This window comes from Neolamprologus multifasciatus, chromosome 16 (assembly GCF_963576455.1).
Source record: "Neolamprologus multifasciatus chromosome 16, fNeoMul1.2, whole genome shotgun sequence".
NCBI lineage: Eukaryota > Metazoa > Chordata > Actinopteri > Cichliformes > Cichlidae > Neolamprologus > Neolamprologus multifasciatus.
Window position 1 is genome coordinate 34,393,379 of NC_140454.1, and position 19,440 is coordinate 34,412,818.

General features: G+C 45.9%; 1 protein-coding gene across 16 annotated transcripts in view; it reads right to left on the bottom strand.

Moving 5' to 3' along the window:
* stxbp5l (syntaxin binding protein 5L) overlaps window positions 1–19,440 on the bottom strand; it is a 145,294-nt gene that overhangs the window by 13,905 nt on the left and 111,949 nt on the right. For 4 of the 16 annotated variants that reach the window (XM_085135593.1, XM_085135591.1, XM_085135592.1 and 1 more), the window contains 2 exons: window positions 18,739–18,804; window positions 5,638–5,817 (listed from right to left, as the gene is read on the bottom strand). In XM_085135593.1, the coding sequence (XP_084991719.1) occupies window positions 5,638–5,817; window positions 18,739–18,804 (246 nt within the window). Of the gene's footprint in view, window positions 1–5,637; window positions 5,818–8,037; window positions 8,092–10,713; window positions 10,852–18,738; window positions 18,805–19,440 lie in introns of all 16 variants that reach the window. The other 12 variants (XM_085135597.1, XM_085135595.1, XM_085135596.1 and 9 more) reach the window with 5 other exon arrangements.

Sequence of the window (19,440 nt, forward strand, 5' to 3'; positions counted from 1 at the left end):
ATTTTCTTTCCATTTGGTGTTAAATTTCTTGGAATGGCTTCTTTGCTTCTGCCTTTATTTTGAAGTAAAGCCTGACGCAAACAGAAGGTCCGGGCAAAATGTTTCAATGCATCGGGCTGCGCTCGAGTCAGGTGCAGCTAGGCAACCAGCATGGCTATGCTAATCACCACGGGCCCACGCTAGTATACAGTTTCATGGAAAATTACGCAACAAGTCTGCTGAACAGTTTCTTATGCATATTTTCACAGCAGCCTTGAATCATCTGCATCGGTGTGGTTGGTGATGCAGCTGGAGCCCCGACCGTGGCTTTAATAAAACATTCAGCTTATGCTAATGAAAAACTGCTTCCCTCTCGGTTCCAGGTCACTGTTGTATAATGAGGTCGGTGAAGATGGGGCCATGAATTTAATTGCAGAATTGCTGTAAAACGGTCAGCTGTACTCCGGAGTAACGGACACGTGTTTTTAAGAGTGCCTGTTGATGATCCCAGCGTAGAAGCCTTTGGACGTGCAGAGCCCGGTGTGCTGATCATCTGCCAGACTGTGGTGTGCTAATGTTTCGTGCAGTTTGGCTACAATAACTGTGACATTTGGGAAGCTGTCACAATGTTGAGCCTCCTATGGAGAGATTAGTTTGTCGTGGCCTGACTGAGACTGTAAATCTGGCGGCGCCCGCGTCTAAGCAATCACAACCCACCCGTGGACCACAAATGAGCTGGAGCTTTGCAGGAAGTGTACTTTCTGCAAGGGACGAGTTTATGTGGTGCATCAGCGCTTAGAAAGCCAGTGATTCATCAGGTGTACACGATGATTGGGCCCACTGTGACTGATGTACACGGGCTGTGTGACAGGCTGCTGCAATCTGCTCCACACTTTAAATCAGACCCTGCATCATTAGACGACTCCTCCACCCTCGGGGCCGACGGCCATCCGGTCTGAACCTGCTCTTAGGCTGCTGTTGTTTATTTTTAACACCTTCTGAATATAACCCGACCCTGTGAATCACCACAGAGACAAAGAAGCTCGCAGACACTCCCACTGATACTTCTGCTGCTCTTCTCCAACTGAAGCAAGATCATAAAGCTTTTAATATGACAGGACAGAGTCAGAGTCCTGTTAGAACGAACGATCCGCATCTACTTTTTATGTTTATTCAAAGTAAGAGGACGCCCTGCATTAGTTTTGTCTGTCAGGCTGTGACAGACTAAGTGTTACAATTCACACAAAATCTGTAATTACGTTGTTGCTAACCCTGGATGAGGCCATTTCTCTGTCACTTCTGAGGTCAGCAGCTCGAAATTATACTGCTGGGATCGCAGTTTAAGTCTTTACTTGACAGGACGTTTGTTTATGTGTTTTTCTCCCTTTGTCTTCGTCTCGTTTGTCACTCGATGTGTAAAAGAAGAAAGGAAAACTTTATCCAACAAAGGTCAAAAATTCATTCTCATTTTGTCTTTAAGATAGTCATGCTGTCTTGGGGAGATAAGGAAAAATGAATTATCAAGGCTTTTATGTTTGTCTTAAAGCAGCAGTTCTTGTTCAGCCAATCGTAGTTCAAATGTTCTGAGAGGAAAGTGAAATGTAACACCAAAGCCAGCAGGGGGCGACCTCTCTGTCTGCATCTATCGATCACCACAAACATCTTCCCAGTTATCTCACGTACTGCTTCAATTTCTGTAATATTTTGGCCACCTAAAAAAAATCTGTCTCAGAGTGAAGATGGACTAAAAGAAACACAAAGACTGGCTCTGCACTTCTGTACTAAAATTAGCATCTCAGCTGTGATGTCATCCAGCGGTTTGTAGAGTCCCATTATGAGGCATCGAGATGAGCGTTTTATCATTCCTGGTGTTTTGGAATCAGATTTAATGAGGGAGGGGGACTAAGCTCGTTGTTCATCAGCCAATGAGCATGCTCTGGATTATATCCCTGACTCAGTCCAAAATTCCAAAGTGGACTCGCTTGGATGTCTCCAAATGAGCGACTGAGCGCATAAATGGCATAGGAAGTATCGCCCCCTGGTGGCCATTAGGGTGAATGCACGTTTAAGGCACTTTAGCTTGCCATCATCATTCTCCTGTATTATCTAGAGCTAATACGGTATTTTCCGCACTATAAGGCGCACTTAAAATCCTTTAATTTTGTCAAATTATGAATTCTGATCGTGCTTACTGACCTCGAACCGATTTTATGTGCTACACGGTGCTCAAAAATCTGTCAGAAATGTTTTAGTGCGACTTTGCTAAGCTACAAAGCCGCACCGCGTGATGGATTGTTGGAGCATTACGGCTACTGTAATCAGGAGCCTCACGGAGTAACCAACACTGCAGCATCACTGAGAGTTACAAACTGTCTAAATTCTTTCATCTTTAATAAAATGATCAGCGTTGCTGCTTTACCAGGTGTAACAATAAAGTTTAACATCCAGGCATCCATGAAAACAGAATTTATTAAGAGTTAGAAGTTAGCAGGAAGTTAGCTCGCTAGCTTGATATAGCATGATACCTAAACATGATGTAGCATGTTCTGACTGAGAGATTTCTGAAACAAATTCAAACGTACAGCTCTGCTGTCACTTCCAACATAAATGAAGACAGAAAACTAAACAGCAGTGACGTTTGTAGGGTTACTGAAGTTGGGCTAGCTGGTATATAATGATGTGCTACGTGATCGCTAGCGACACAGCTATGTTAGCATAGCATAAGCACAGAAGAATGAGGAGAGTAAAGTTTGATTTATCTGACTGTTTTGTTTCGCCTAATGCACCTTATGGTCCAAAAAATACAGTTGATAAAATTGTGTATTTGTAGTTGGTATGAGGGATGAACAGGGGGGGCTGTAAATTTAAAACACAAGGCTGTATTTCCTCCCCACGAGGGGGGGCTGTCTGATTGTTGGTGACTCTCTGTATTACTGTAGGATCTTTACATTACAACATAGAGCAACTCGAGGTGACTGTTGTGATTTGGTGCTACATAAATAAAACTGAACCGTTTCCCTATTCTAACTCAGACTAGCAGACAACGATATAAAAACAGCTGTAAAACCATGAACGCACACACATGACCACACAGAAGCATATTACAGCCAGACTCAAAAACAAAAGCATATGTTTGCATTCATGTTTCTAAACTGATCACTGGGAATATGGAGCCTCTGTGGGTTCATCGCATTTTAAATGGTGCAAATCAAAGTGAGGGTGTGAATAAGAGCGAGCGCAAATGGAAAGACAATAAATGTCATGTCTGTTAATGAAAATGTCAACTCGTGCGGTGCTCTTGTATTATTGTCCTCCTTGAACTGTGTTCCTTCTGATGATAAGATTTATTAGAGGTAAAAATAAAAACGTCCTGGTGGTTTCAGTTTGAGGAAATTGCAAACATCTACAAACTTATAACCCGTGTTTGTAGATGTGTGCATTCCCTTTGCTCATAGCTCATAAAAACTCGATAAGTGTAGCAACGCTACATGAAGTTTAATATGCGCTGTCATTTTCATCTCAGAAAACATCCAGAACTTATTTATGAGACGAGAAAAAGAGAAAGGCAAATAGAGTTATAATCATAAATCTGTGACATGATGAGAAAAACCATCAGATCCTTCTGCTGTTTCGGTGCAGAGCACAAAATGCAAGAAAGAAAGGAAGGAAGGAAGGAAGAAAGGAAGAAAGAAAGAAAGAAAGGAAGGAAGGAAGAAGGGAAGAAAGAAAGAAAGAAAGAAAGAAAGAAAGAAAGAAAGGAAGGAAGGAGGAAAGGAAGAAAGAAAGGAAGGAAGAAGGGAAGAAAGAAAGAAAGAAAGAAAGAAAGAAAGAAAGAAAGAAAGGAAGGAAGGAAGAAGGGAAGAAAGAAAGGAAGGAAGAAGGGAAGAAAGAAAGGAAGAAAAAGGAAGGAAGGAAGGAAAGAAGAAAGGAAGAAAGAAAGAAAGAAAGGAAGGAAGAAAGGAAGAAAGGAAGAAAGAAAGGAAGGAAGAAGGGAAGAAAGAAAGGAAGGAAGAAGGGAAGAAAGGAAGAAAAAGGAAGAAGGGAAGAAAGGAAGAAAAAGGAAGGAAGGAAGGAAGAAGGGAAGAAAGAAAGGAAGGAAGGAAAGAAAGGAAGGAAGAAAGAAAGAAAGAAAGAAAGAAAGAAAGAAAGGAAGGAAGGAAAGAAGAAAGGAAGAAAGAAAGGAAGGAAGAAAGGAAGAAAGGAAGAAAGAAAGGAAGGAAGAAGGGAAGAAAGAAAGGAAGGAAGAAGGGAAGAAAGAAAGGAAGGAAGAAGGGAAGAAAGGAAGAAAAAGGAAGAAGGGAAGAAAGGAAGAAAAAGGAAGGAAGGAAGGAAGAAGGAAGAAAGAAAGGAAGGAAGGAAAAGAAGGAAGAAGAAAGGAAGAAAGAAAGAAGAAAGAAAGAAGAAAGGAAGGAAGGAAAGAAGAAAGGAAGAAAGAAAGAAAGAAAGGAAGGAAGGAAGGAAGAAGGGAAGAAAGAAAGGAAGGAAGAAGGGAAGAAAGAAAGGAAGGAAGAAGGAAAAAAGAAAGGAAGAAAGAAAGGAAGGAAGGAAGAAGGGAAGAAAGGAAGAAAAAGGAAGAAGGGAAGGAAGGAAGGGAGGAAGGGAAGAAAGGAAGAAAAAGAAAGAAGGAAGGAAGGAAGAAGGGAAGAAAGAAAGGAAGGAAGAAGAAAGAAAGGAAGAAGGGAAGAAAGAAAGGAAGAAGAAAGGAAGGAAGAAGGGAAGAAAGAAAGGAAGGAAGAAGAAAGAAAGGAAGGAAGGAAGAAGAAAGAAAGAAAGGAAGGAAGAAGAAAGAAAGGAAGGAAGGAAGAAGAAAGAAAGAAAGGAAGGAAGAAGGGAAGAAAGAAAGAAAGGAAGGAAGAAGAAAGAAAGAAAGGAAGGAAGAAAGGAAGAAAGAAAGAAAGAAAGAAAGAAAGGAAGGAAGAAGAAAGAAAGGAAGGAAGGAAGAAGAAAGAAAGAAAGGAAGGAAGAAGAAAGAAAGGAAGGAAGGAAGAAGAAAGAAAGAAAGGAAGGAGAAGGAAGAAAGAAAGAAAGGAAGGAAGAGAAAGAAAGAAAGGAGGAAGAGGAAAGAAGAAAGGGGAGAAGAAAGGAAGAAGAAAGAAAGGAAGGAAGAAGAAGAAGAAGAAGAAGAAGAAGGAAAGAAAGAAAGAAAGAAAGAAAGAAAGGCACAGGTGAAGTAAAAACTGGTTAAATCACTGAATCACCGACCTTCAGGCCTGCAACATCGTCGACACAAGCAGCAGAGTCAAGGACACAATGCAAGGACTCGTTCTTGCATTCAGAAGAAGCAGTCTGAATGTTGTAAGCTGATGCTAATGCAAGCTGCACGAGCGCCATTGGCATGCTGTAATGCAACAGTGGTGTCCTGGTACGTGACTGTCAGCTCCTGCAGATGCAGTCTGGTTATTTTACCGTGCAGCTGTATATGAAGTGTGTTTTTCTTACTGTGTGTTGCTCGGTTTACCCTGCAGCATCTTCTCTGCAGAACCACACCCCGATTTTGGATTTCATGCTGCTAACTTGCATTAGCATGTGCTTGCCTTGTGTTGACCATGTGTCAGGCCTTTCTCCACTTACCCTGGGGTGAGAGGATGGCATGCACTTGCTGGGAGGGGGGTTTGTTATAGAGGGTTAGGGATGGGAGTTGGGAGGACAAGCACACACCTTCAGTGTGGGACACAGGCAAAGAGATCTCCATGCAAGCAGCGGACTGGGCCTTGCGGAAGGGCGGTCGGCCAGGGCCTCTGCGGGTAAGCCGTGGCCCCTCGGGACCCATCGGAATGCGAGGCTTCCCCGCCGAGCAGGGCTGGGAGGTGGGGCTAGTGCAATGTCCATTGACATGATCTGTAACAACGGCAAAGCATTAGCAAACAACAGAAAGAGGGATGTAATTCAACTTTAAACATATTCTGATTTACTGCTGCATTATCCATCTTCACAAGTCATTTAGTTTGATGGGAAGTGAAATAAAAATCAGGGCAGGGAACCTCGAATTAGGGAGATAACTGCTTCTCCCGACCTGCCGGGAGACGCTTTGTCTACTAGACTGCAAAAAGGCAGGCTGACACTAGATGACCGATGAAGATGAATATTTCTGCAGTGTAAGAGGAGCAAGCTGATGCTGCAAATTTGATTGCCAACTAGGAAGATGATAGTGAGGGGAAAAGGGAGAGTGAGTGACAGAGGCTGGAGAGTGGTTTGAAGTAAGTATGTGCAAGGAGGAGATGCCAGGGCAGAGGAGGAAGATGCAGAGTAAAACTGTGAGTGCAGCTTCATCGAGTCTGTGACATAAAACAGGCTCGTTTCATCTCCACTTTGTTGCTTTTATCTCAGTGAACTGTGAGGAAACCTTGTTTTTAGCAGAAACTCTAATGCCAGAAGCTTTATGACATCCAAAGCTGCAGGTGAAGAACGAAAACAAGCTCTGCTCTTTATTCTGTCAAATTAGCACTCGCTTATATTGACTGGGCTACAAATTCATCTACGGACAGAGCTGATACCAACACACTCGGTGATTTCTTTACACGGCCTCCCCTCGGGGACGAGTCCGTACACTGTGCTGGAGCCAGACCCTGTTAATGAGACAAAGGAAAGAAAGGCCGGGCTGACCTTCTCTTGTTCAGCCATACCTGTGAGCGGGCACGAGAGGCCGACGGATCGATCCCAGTATGCTGGCACTGGTATCGATCCGCACTAGTGCGTGGCCCGTTTTTCACTATGGAAATGAAACAATACCCTTGAACATGCGCTCTCTTGGTGTTGACTCGTGTGCATTTTATTGAAAGCCTGCAGACTTTTAAACCACAGAGGAGCTCTAGAGACGCCACAGTTACACTCCAGCTCTCCAACGTAGACAAAGGGTCGATTAAATAATGAAGGCGGAGCTCACAGTGTGCTCTGGTTTTGGTTGAAGGTCTTATATATGGAGACGAGTGGAGCAGATAAACAATATCATGATCATTTGTGCAAACACTCGAACGTTCCCCGCTCGCTCCTCTCCGATCGTTCGTCTCCGGCGCCCAGAGAGCTCTGCCGTGCAGCCAGTCGCTGCAAAAATGATTCAATTTCAAAGTGAAGATGAAAAGCTCCAGGGTGCCACCCAGTCCACGTGCAACACTCACCCAGTTTCACAGCAGGACTGACGAGGCAGCGCAGCGACTGAAAAACTGCAGGTAACACGGAGCGCATGACGCCGCCGCGATCAGGCTTAACGTTTGGTTCATTTCGTTGCCTCGAAATGTTCTGAAGGAAACTGGTTTACAGCTGAGAGCGCGACACTGTGCTGACGTGCACATCCCACTCCACCCCCTCATCACACGCGCACAAACACACAGCATCAACACAAAAGCACAAACACACTCGAGCGTCTTCCTGTCACACAGGTTTCTATTGTTGTGGATTTTAAACCTTCAGCGTTTGCACCGTTTTCTTTAATGTTCGATGACGACACCAAAACTAAATGTGCTGCATTCAAAGTTTGGGTTTCTGTTTGGGGTTAGAGAAGCAGAAGTTCTGGGAGGCGACAGCATGCGTGGCGCTGCAGAGGGAAACCTGAGATCTGCATGTGTGTGCAGAGGTTACAGATGTATGGGGGGGTGGGGGGGGGAGGGTCCGGTCAAAATGGAAGGAAGGCTGTTTAAGAGAGAAATGGGCCAGTTACAATGAGCGAGGTAGCAAGTGATCCAGCACCGCAGAGCAAAGCCTGTCAATGGAGGAAAGGTTGCATAAATCAGAGGATGGTCCAATCATGATAAAGCGATAGAATGCCTCAAGTTCAAATATGGGCATGAGCTACAAATCACCTTTGTAAACACTTGCAAAATGTAGAAGGAACAAACACAGACGCTTTAAATCAAAACACACTGACGGGCAAAATGGACGAACACGTTAGGCCGACAGTCTCATGGGCTGGTTGAACAGGCGGACAGAGCAACAAGGAAACTGAAAGAGGAAAGTTTGAGTGAAATCCAAAAGTACTAATGCAACACAAAAGCCTAGAAACCATGAGAAAAGCAGAAACTCAAAGGAAATCAAGTGAAAACTGCTGGCTTTCGCCTACCGTACCAAGATCAGTCTTAAGATCTGTTGGCAGACTTAACTTTCTGCCGGGTCCCTTTACTGAAACAAAAGAATAGGAAACAAAGCACCAGTTAATCCCTTCAAAATAAAATAGAACAAAAAAGAAATCATGGAAGAAGAAAAAAAGGAGGTGTAGTCTGCTTCAAACGATGACAAACCAAAGTGGGAGAAAACTGAAAAGAAACCAAATGAACAAAGAACATGCAAACTGGTGCACTTGCATGTTTGCAGGCATATTTTCAAAAAGCATGCTCCACTGTCATCCCAGGCCGGCACGATCAGTGATACTGAGTCAGCGCAACGGCAGAAAGTCTCGAGTGGACAGAGCGATTACTCAGTGATTAGACATTTGAAGCAGGTGCTCTCTTTTGCATCTCTTAACGTGTAAAGACTCATTTTGATGTTTTTAATCACCCTCCTCCTCAAGTCTACACCTGGAATGATGAAGTCCGCTCTGTGGGCCTGGGATTTGATGTGGAAGCAACAAATGAACACGGTGACACCACAAAGTGTCGTAAAAAAAACGTCAGACACTGAAGGCAACCAAAATAACCACATACACATTTTGCAAGCATTTTGCAGTAAGGAGAGAACTGCAAAGGTCGAACTCGAGGCGTCACGTGTCAGTTTCCCCTCAGGAAGAAGGCGGGATTTAGAAGACACGATCCAGCTGATGACCACGAGGAAAGAAAGCATGAAACACCTGTTTGATGTCAGCGTGTTTGCTGCACGGCCGACGCTGGCGGCTGAGCGCGTGATGGGAAACACTGGTCTCACCGAATCATTAATTTGTTTGCATTTCTTCCGTGAACCTCGACGGACTTTTGAATAAGTGCTGCTAATGAGATAACAGATGAGGCCGTGTGCTTGTGCGCTCTTCATAATAAACCAGAGTCACCAGATGCTGCTGCGACCGTATGAAAGGTGCAGTGTTGGAGATGCAACGACAGGAATTATGTTCTAATAATGAACCTGTAGCTCACAGATGCTTCCTCTGTTTAATGGCTCAGCGGCTGCATTAACACATCATAAAATGTATTTTAATCAAAATAAACCGGTGGGACTGATCTGAGGAGCTGAAGGGTCTCTCACTGTGAAATGAATATTACCCAGCATGCACTGCGCCCACTGGAATTCAGCACCTTTGGTTTGAACCACAGAGACACTTTCCAGCCAGCGGAGCAGGAAAGTGGTGATGTCACGCGTTCACGTGTGTTCTGCGTTGTTCTTGTGCACACAGTGTTTTAAAACACGCGTGTGACAGTAACTGATGTGGGACCAGCCTCATCGCTGACCTCAGCACTCTGTTCATTACTCCAGGACTCACAGCAGAATGGAGCCAACGTTTCCTTCTTGTTATCCAGCAGCAGGTGGGATCTTTAGAGTTGTTGTTGTGACCCTGCAGGTCGCTGCATTTGCAGCATTTACTTATTTATCAGCCTGCACCGGCTCTCAGCAGGTAACGTCTTATCTGTCCACACGGACGGCGAGCACAGAGACAACACAGATACCTCTGAGAGACATAACTGCAGCGTCCATCTTACTTCCTGTGGCTCGTCAGGCCCGTGTTCATCTGTCTTCTCTAACTGTCCTGCTGCTCTTGTCACAGATCAAGGTGACATGTCTTGTGTCCAGGTTACAGTAATGTGCAGAGCGCTGACATCCCAAACGAGGCTAACACAGGACTAAACCTCATTAACTAACTTCTGAACATCCAAAGCAAGCTGAGGGCTTATTCGTCAGAGAGGGCTCCATGCAGTTAGTCAGAGACAGCAGTGATGAATGTTAGCCAAGCGCACAGCAAGATAAGACAGCAGCTTTACTGACACGCAGACAGACAGAGACCCCGAGCGCCATCGCCAGGTACGGGAGCATGTTTGTGTTTAGATGTGAGCTTCTGGTGAAGGCGCGATGATTGAAGCGCCGGTGCTGCCGATGAGTGAGGAGAGGTGCCCAGCTGCAGCCCATCTGCCTCAGCAGCATTGCAGGATGATGAAGAACCCGAGGTCTGGACCCGCCCTCCACACACACACACACACACACACACACACAATGCACCAGCTGCAGTTTTCTGCACAAAGCATGGAGCACACTGCAGAGCAGCCACAGTCTAGAGTCCTGTCAGCCTGTTTGCACTGCAAGCGGAGAGCTTCACACGTGCTGCGAGAGGCTTCGACTGTACTTCTCACATAGTGATGCTGCTGCTTGGTTTTATTAATTCTCGACTGCAGATGCTTCATGCTGAACCGACCCATGACCCACCACAGGTGACGGAGGAGCCTCCTCCACCTGTGCACCTGCTGTTTAACTACCGTCTACAGCTTCTACTATATATCCAACATTTGTGCTAGCCAAAGAAATATGATTCGTTGTTATGAATTTACTGCGTCCCCATTGGTCAGTGAGCACGAGGTTTTATTTAAAGGCTGAATATGTTATATTGATACCTGTGCTTCAACATTAGTCAGTAAACGTCTGCTGATAGTGTTGCTCACAGTGTGGAAGCAGCGCTAGCATGCAGGTGCAACATCAAACAGCAGCCTGTCCAAAGCCTAATTATCCCCTCTCCCAAAACAACGACACAAACAAACAAAGAAAGACAGAAATTCCAAGCAGGTGTCCACGAAGAGGCTGAGATCCATGAAACACCCCTCCTCTTACCATTGTCCAGTAAGTAAAAGACTGGACTGCAGTGGCTGGCTCTCAGACTGGCCACAGGCTCGGGCAGGACGCGGGGGTCATTGTGAAGGGAGGTTGGGTAATGAACTGGAACAGGAGATCCAACAGAACAGACACAGACTTTTCAGGGCAACAGGGGAGAGACAAACACAGTGGGTGAACTGGGGAGAAGAGAAACTTGCAGGTAATAGGAAGGAAACAGTCGTGAGGTTATGAAAACAGGTGTCATAAGAACAGCTCCATCCCACCAGCAGATACTGGGAAGGTCACACAGCCATCACTGCAACAAACCACAGCAGCACTACTACGACTACAGCTACTTCTACCACGCCACAGGCTCATCCTACAGAGCAGCATTTTCCAGGCTTTTCCAGGTAACTTTATCCTGGAGGCGGTTTACTTCCAGCCTTGACCCGTTGCCGTAGCAACTCCTATTACAGCCCTAACCTGTGCTGCAGCAGGTTACATCCAACAGCTATGACATCACCACCTGCTAACCAATCAGTTCCTCTGAGGATTGTCCACAGGCCCTGGAGGACGGCTCAAACCTCTCTGTGAGCAGAAGTCTTTCCATGATGAGCCTCAGTATTAAATATGGAGAATATTCCCTCAGTGTTTCCTGTTCTGCAGACTAACCTGCACCGTCCTAACACAGCAGTTTAAATTCTGTTCTCATGTCTCATCTTCAGCTGAGAGAATAAGAGTTCAAAGTGCTTACAGCCATTAAATATTCATTGGATAGAATAATGATTCTCCTGCGTCTGACTGATTGAGCTGTAATATTGATAAGTCTGTTAGCTGCCTGTACCCAGCTATGCCTTATTAATAACATGGCAGCAGTCTTTCTGAGTAAAGCTCACACACACACTCAGCACCTTTGATGCTAAGCTACTGCACACTCACAGGTCCCGTCACTCACTTTGAGGAGGTGCTTTCTTACACCGGCTCATACAGCTGAGTATTGTGTATCTAACCACGTTTGACCCAACGCTCACGCTCTGAAGGACAGAAGAACCAGGAGAACCTCAACATGCCAGCTGGAGCAGCCAGGGATTGGACCACCAACCTCCTGATTAGTAGACGCTCCGCTCTGCTGCACTAATACAGTTTTATCCTCCATTGTAGACCCTGCTGCTGTGCTCCCAGTAGATGTTTCCATGTCTGTGACTGGTCCAGTTCTGCCACCCTTTCATGTGAATGAGCTTCAAACTGGTTTAATAAACTCAGGGTTAGCTTATCAAACTGATGACCGCCTTCATCTGACTGCCACGTATCCTGGGTGTGCTGCACAGGGCCCACATCACCACTACTTTACCCCATTTCTACTGTCTCTCACTGCATATAGTCATCAGTCATCCAGCTTCATCAGAGCACTGCTTACACACAGTAGTTTTTATCATTCATAAACTGACCTGATCGGATCCGTCGTTCGGTGAAACTTTTGTCACTCGTGAGCAGAGATGGGCAGTAACGCGTTACTGTAATCCGATTACTTTTTTCAAGTAACGAGTAAAGTAAGGGATTACTATTGCAAAAACGGTAATTAGATTACTGTTACTTTCCCGTAGGAACGCTGCGTTACTGCGTTACTAAAACCGTGATTTTTTTTGCGAGAATGTCTCATGACAGTGACGTAAGCGAGTGCGACGTTCGTGACAACAGCTGTGTGCAGATCAACAATGGATCATATATCGAGTGCAGAGAGAGTATGAGCGTGCAGCGTTTAAAGCGTGGAAGTACTGACCTTACTTTGAGTTTGATTCCATAAAAAGTGACAAAAAACATTAGTGTCCGTTGTGCGTGGGAAGAAAACTTCTTTTTACAGCGAAAAAAACCCCCTAAACTTCCAAACAAGCACCGAGTAGCTACGACGTAATGGGAAACTCACAGAGAAACTCGCGGATTCTTCCACTGACCGCTGCACACCTGCACCAGGGTAACCCTCCGCCTACCCCACTCCTGCTTTACAGGTGAAAATAGAGCAACAGGACCGCTAGTCTTTGACTTTATTTATTTTCTGCTGTGTTTTACTTGCATCTATTTGAAAGACTGAGTGTAAACACACAAAATATTTTATTTTATGAGCTGGAATGTGCAGAAAATAGGTTTAAATGTTAAACTAATTTCTTCCAGTCAGAGAATGTTGCAGATAATTAAATGTTTGCTTGATGCTTAAAGTTCAAAGATTAAAACTAATAAAACAAGTTTTAAAAAGAGACTTTTCCATTTGATTACATTTTGTATGATGATTATGCAGAAAAAGTAGAATTGGGCTGAAAGATCTATCACTTTATCACCTATTCAGGTTGTAGATCGTGTTTTTAAAAAGTAACTAAGTAACTAAGTAATTAATTACTTTTGAAAATAAGTAATCAGTAAAGTAACGTGATTACTTTTTTGGGGAAGTAATCAGTAATTAGTTACTGATTACTTTTTTCAAGTAACTTGACCAACACTGCTCGTGAGTAACTTTACTGTTTTGTTATCCTGATGCTGACACTGTGGCTAAAGAAGCCTCTGACTGCAGAGACATGACTGACTGGTACCAGTGGGAACAGTGGACCTGTACAGCTGACAGAGCTGCATCAGGGGAAGAAAGCTGATTTAAGTGACTTCAGACGTGGCAGCTTTTCACTGCTCAACCATGTCATGTTCATATGTCATTCACTTACAGAGGTCGGCCCCTCGGCGAGGTCAAAGGTCAGAGGTGAATGGCCAGACATCTCTGAGCATGGTTTAAGCTCGAAGAAGACAAGCTGGGTCAGCAGGAGACCAGACTGGGTGCTAAGAACAGGAAACTGAGGCTACAACTCAGAGAGACCCACGAAAACACGGCAACAGAAGATGAAAAATATTACCTGCTCAGAAACAGTGAGGGGGCGGAGTTTATTATGACCACAGTGTACCATCCTGTGATGGATGCTTCCAGCAGGATAACACATCACCTCACAGATCTCAGCCCAGCTGAGCATCACGTTCACATCACGGACGTGCAGCAGCCGTCTGAAGGCTTCCAGCACTTTGTCCAGTCTGAGCCAACCTGGTACCTAATGAAGTGGCCACAGGTCCTGTGTTTGTATTAGTGTGCAGAGCAAAGCTGTTGGTTACCACGGTGCTGCAGGTGATGACATCACAGGGGTACGCCACACATTCAGACTATCGCTGGGCGGTGACATCATAAAAATATCTACAGAAGATTTGAAGGAAATAAAGAAACGCTGCCGTTCAGTTTATATGTTTGTAATAAAATTATGTTTCTTTTTGTAAAACGATCTGCAGCTAAATTAACGTTCCTGATAGCTAGCTAATTTTTTATTTTGTGGCGGGTGTGAGGGAGCTGGGAAGCATCTCCCTCACTAAGGTGCAGAACACACTCTTGTGATGCTTTTATTTTGAAGTCCACTAACTGCTCCCACTTTTGAGGTCAGCTTCCTGAAGGCCCGATTCATGGATTGCACACATGATTAGCACATGGCTAACGACGTTCACCTGTCTGTTAACCATCCACTGCTCCAGCAGGCTTTGCTACATGTGTATTATTAGTTAAACACCATGGTTAGGATTTATATTATGAAACTTCCTGGTTTAATGAAAGGGTTTTTAACACTGCTGAATCTTTCATTTTACTTTCAATTTATTTTCTGATTTTAAAATAAAAACCACAAAACAAAACAAAAACCTCCCGAGTGACCGTGCAGACTCGAGGAGCGTTTAAAGGAAAGCATCAGTGATTTAAGCATGTGATGAATGTAACTGTTTCTCTGCAGGTTAATTAGTGCTTACATGGGTTTGTACATTACACAGACATGGCTGTAGAAAACCCTCCAGCAGGGTTTAGCTGAAAAATGTGTATTTAAGCTTCTTTTAAATGTTATCACACCTCAACTTTCCCCTCAGGTGCTAAATATACCCCGTGGGGTCAGGCTTACACGTTTAGGTACAACCTGCGGTACCAGGTTGGCTCAAAGTGCTGGAAGCCTTCACACGGCTGCAGCGTGGGGGGGTCACGCAGCGTGGGGGTCACGCAGCGTGGGGGTCAGGCGCCGAGCACTCGCGTCTCATCTTGTTAGTCCTCTTTTTGAGGTCAAGCCACGCTACAGCGACATGTACTGCTCCCAGAGGAAATCTAACACATGACCCAAACAACACACCTCAGGACATTAAAGAGAAGACAACGGGAAGGATGTGAAGGGAGACAGCTGTGAGGCCGGAGAGGGGGCCAATTACTGGGCCTGATGACAAAAGAGAGAGACGGGAGGAACAAGAGGGGAAAGCTGTGCTGAGAAGTGAGAGAGAAGCTCCCTGTTATTGACACGTGGGGGGAATCAGGACGATGGCCGGCTGCCTTAATAAGCTGTCCACAGTCTGTTCATGGCATCGAACAGCACAACAGGTGTGCCGGGGACAGGCGGACAGCCTCTAATGGCCACAGAGCAGGGCTGAAGATGATATTCAGCAGGAGAAAACGAAGCATGAACTCTGCACCTGTCGGCGCAGCGCGGCGAGCTTTGTCTGCGGGCGCAACTTTTAATACATTTCACATCCGCGCTGCATTAATATGAATGAGTCCAAACCTGATTTAACTGACATTTAAAGCTGTCCTGCTCTCAGCTATCGCTAACATTTCTTATAACTATGAACCTCAGCCCCCCCTCCCCCCCAGCGTTTAACCGTTAAAGCGAATCAGACACAACCATGCAGCGTCGTGCCGCATCTGTCCACGTGCTTTTCATCCACCGCTCCATAATTCATCTCCATCTCTTTAATTAACAGGCCTGTAATAGGACAGCATGACCGTGACCTCGTCCACATCACAATGCTGAGAGACTCCTCGCCACAGCAGCAAAGAACAGCTCGTCCTGGATCTGTCACGCTGTTGTTATCCTCTCCTTGGGAGGCTCGAGGCTGCAGAGTCCACGTGAGAACAAACCGACAGTGTGTGTCCTGTGTGCGTTTACACAACAATCACAGGAAAACCATCGACGAGCAGACTGTGGACACGGATCTGTGCTTTAAGTTACACAAGCAGATTTTTAATAAAGCTGTCACTAAACCACGGCTGGCTTATCGTTTTTAGCATTTGGCTCCATCTACCTGTTTGTTTCCCTGTCGCACAGACCTGGAGCCGTCAGGCCCACGTGGACCCGGTCTGACACCAGACCACATACATAAACTGAAGGATCAACGACAGGACAAGAGGAACGGTCTGTGCATCGCTGGTTGGAAGGCAGGGATCCGTTTTAGCATCGTTCGTGTGCATAATCAATGAAAACCCAGCAATGAGATCTCACACAAAGATCAACTGTGGCTGCAGTTTTTGTGCCACACAGAGAAACAAAAATGAATTAAACAACTATTGAAATGTTGTTTTGCAGGTTTAATCGAGTCATTGCTGCTGATTAAAAACACAGTTCCATTATCCTCCTTTCTTTAAAAGCCACCAAAGCACAATCAGCCGTCGAGGCCAACTGAGGGATGATACGATGACACAAAGTGCTTCGCCGTCTGTACTCGTCTGCTTCCTCTCCAGGTTTTATGCAGTAAGATTACCTGATGTGGTACCTGAGCTCCTATAGTTCTGTTTCCTATCCTGTTTTTATTTTCCCGTCTGTTACATGAGCGTAGGAAACACTGAATATAATTTGGGTGTTTTTGTACCTGAGGCCTTACAACCCCGACAGAGCCCCGAGGACACGGCGTGCCAGCCTGGCGGGGACTTAAGCACAGATCTACACACTCGTTTGCTCAGGTGGCGTTTCCTCTGAGACACAAACACCTGCTGGTTCTCATCTCTTCTTCATCCATTACACGTTTCTGCCTCATTGTCTTCAGCTGATCTCATCCAGAGACCAGCTGTCAGATGTGCTTCCATCACATTTACAAAGTGCGATGCTGAAACTCGAGGCAGTGACATTATGATGAGCATGAATACAAACATCGAATACGTTTAGGTTTCATCACACTGTCTTGTAGGAAGCATGTGTGCTGGATCGTGCAGTCACGTGATGAAGGCAGTTTTCACAGGACTCACAGCAGCTGCTGGGATCATTGTCACGTTAGCCCCATTAGGACCTACGCTGGTCGACTCGCCACGACTCGGCTCGGATCGACTGGTTTTCCCATTACAGTCGAGGACTACCCGATGTGCGAGGTCGTCCGAGTGTCGCTAGACATAATTAGGGTGTGACACGGAGGCTAAAACGACGGTGGTCGTCGAGGTAACGACAGTCCTGCTGCTTGGTCTGTGACCTTTCGTCAGACTCGGGGACGCCGTTGTTTTTTTGTAGCCATTTCCTCGTTGCCGTCTTTTTTTTTTTTTGATTGAACAAACGCTGTCATGACTCATCGAGTGACGTCACGTTTTACTACCTGCTCGGACGGCTTGAAACCCCGGCCTGTCACGGTCCGTGGGAGCAGCTGTGGGGATTGTGTTTTGGATGGTTCACCGGCTCTCTCTTGGGCGGAGCCGCCCTCCTCGCACCTGAGCCCCGTTCGATCACAATGAACTATAGAAGCCAGCGCGACCTGCTACTCATCGCCAGTTGGTTCAGTCACCTACTGTGGCAGCTACGCCCGTCTGCGCTCCACTCTTCCTTCCTTCCAGCCTCGACTCTGTTGCTTTGGGCTCAGGTCTCCGAGCCATCCTCCTCTGGATTCATTGCTCACCTCCTGCAGCGCTGGCTTTTCCATTAAGGAATCATCAACCAGTCGCTTCGCCTGCCTGTCCTCCTGCCATCCCCGACGAGCACTCGAGGAACCATTCCTCCCCTCGCACTCACTCTCTCTGGCCTCTCCCACAGAAACACCCCCACCGCCCAAAACTCTCCCACCTGGCATGTAAGCCGACTGCACCCCTGTCCTGATTCACCTGCTCCCTTACCTGTTCGCTAATCGTTCCTCCCTCTGTTACAGACTCCCACGGCTTCGATCGCAGCTTCTAAGAACAGCCTCCCTCATGAGCTTCTGTTTTTGACGCCTCTGTAAATAAATCTTGTCTATAGTTCTCAGTCAGTCTGCTTTTCGGTCCCGCCTTCGTGCGAATCCCAGCTCATGACAGCTGAGCAGGTACTGTTTTAGTACCAGGTACTATGACCAAGTGAAAAAACCTTAAACACCGTGGCGAGTCGATCCGAGAGGTGCTAATGGTGTTGACGACCCAGTTTCAGTCAAGCTGTAGTGGTTGGGCGGGCAGTTCACTGCAGGTGTCCAGATCCTCACCTCCACCACGGGGCTGACAGTTGGTTTGATGCTTGGTTTTCTCCAAACGTGTTGTTCACATGCAGCTTTGCAACCCTAAGTTGTGCTGCGACGCTCTTTCTCCATCATTTACCCTGCTGACCGAGGCCTGTAGAGTCTGACATGTTGTGCTGACGATCAGCTAACCAGGTGCAGTGATTAGCTGACCTGGCTGCTACTTAAATCCTGTGGTGAACTTTATCACAGGAGTCCAGGTGAAAACTTTCTTCTTCACATCCTCGAGTATTTGCTACAAGTTATGATAACATGCCGGCCAATTTACAACTCAAAGAAAAACTTAAAATAAAAATAATGCAGAGTCAATGATGCAAAATAAGAATCTAAACCACTCTGATGATGTTACTGCTGCTCATTAACATGCATGCTCTATCTCCACTGCAGTCGGCCGTATCAGTGTTAGTGAAAGACAAACATGTCAAAGGAAACGACCGAGCTGATGGAGCGTGCAGCGTTCCTTCTTCTTCACCTTTGGGAAACACGGCCACCACACGACTTCAGACTAAAGGACCAACCAGCTGGGACAAACCCAGTACACTCCACTGAAGGAGTGCCAGCACTTCTCTGAAACAACAGTGAACAGAGTGCCGCTCTCACCACGTGACGACGCTCTGGTGACGAGGTGACCACAGGCTGTAACTCAAGTTTAAAGACAAAGCATCCCACCCACAAACACTCAAAGACATTTGCATTCAGGGAATGAAGGACTGGAGGCTGCAGGTGTGTGTCTGTGTGAGTGTGTGAGCAGGTTACCTGAAGTGGGCGACTTGTTCCTCTCCATGTCAATCGACTGCTGGTTGTCAGTGAGTTCAGTAAGGCCTGCAGCAGCCGACAGGAAGAAGAAGCAGCACACGCAGTGTGTCAGATTATTTGAAGCCGGTCATGCAGATTAAGCAGACGTCTGATTGGTAGAAGTCAGCCACGCTAAGCCCAAAGAAAGAGTGCAGCTAGCGACAATGCTTCATCGTTACATCATTCCTCCCGAGGTCAGCCTCGAATCTTTGCTCTTTGCTTTTTTTATCAGGATTCAAAGTGCCCTGGCTGGGCCGAGTGGCTGATTACCGATGCGACCTGCACTACAATCAGATTTAACATCTTTTACCAGCTTGCATTAAAATTCAAAAAGCATGTAGTGCAAATCTCATGATAAAGTGGAATAAATATCGAACATACGAAACAGCACACGCACAAATTCAAACAGGATCATATTCAGTCACATGCAGCAAGCACGAGCCGACATGGAGCCGTTTGTAGAAACTGCCACAAACACTGAGATTTCTAACTCGGCCCTCAAAGCCCGGCTGCAGACGTGGGCTGTTGACGCAGCGTTCATTAAGGACTCATTAACAGCCTCGCAGAGTCGTCACAGCTCAAAACATTATTTGTCTTCAGTCACAGGTTCTGCCAAACTTTGGTGATGCTTGTTTATGCTGACGTTACAAACGGCTGAAGACA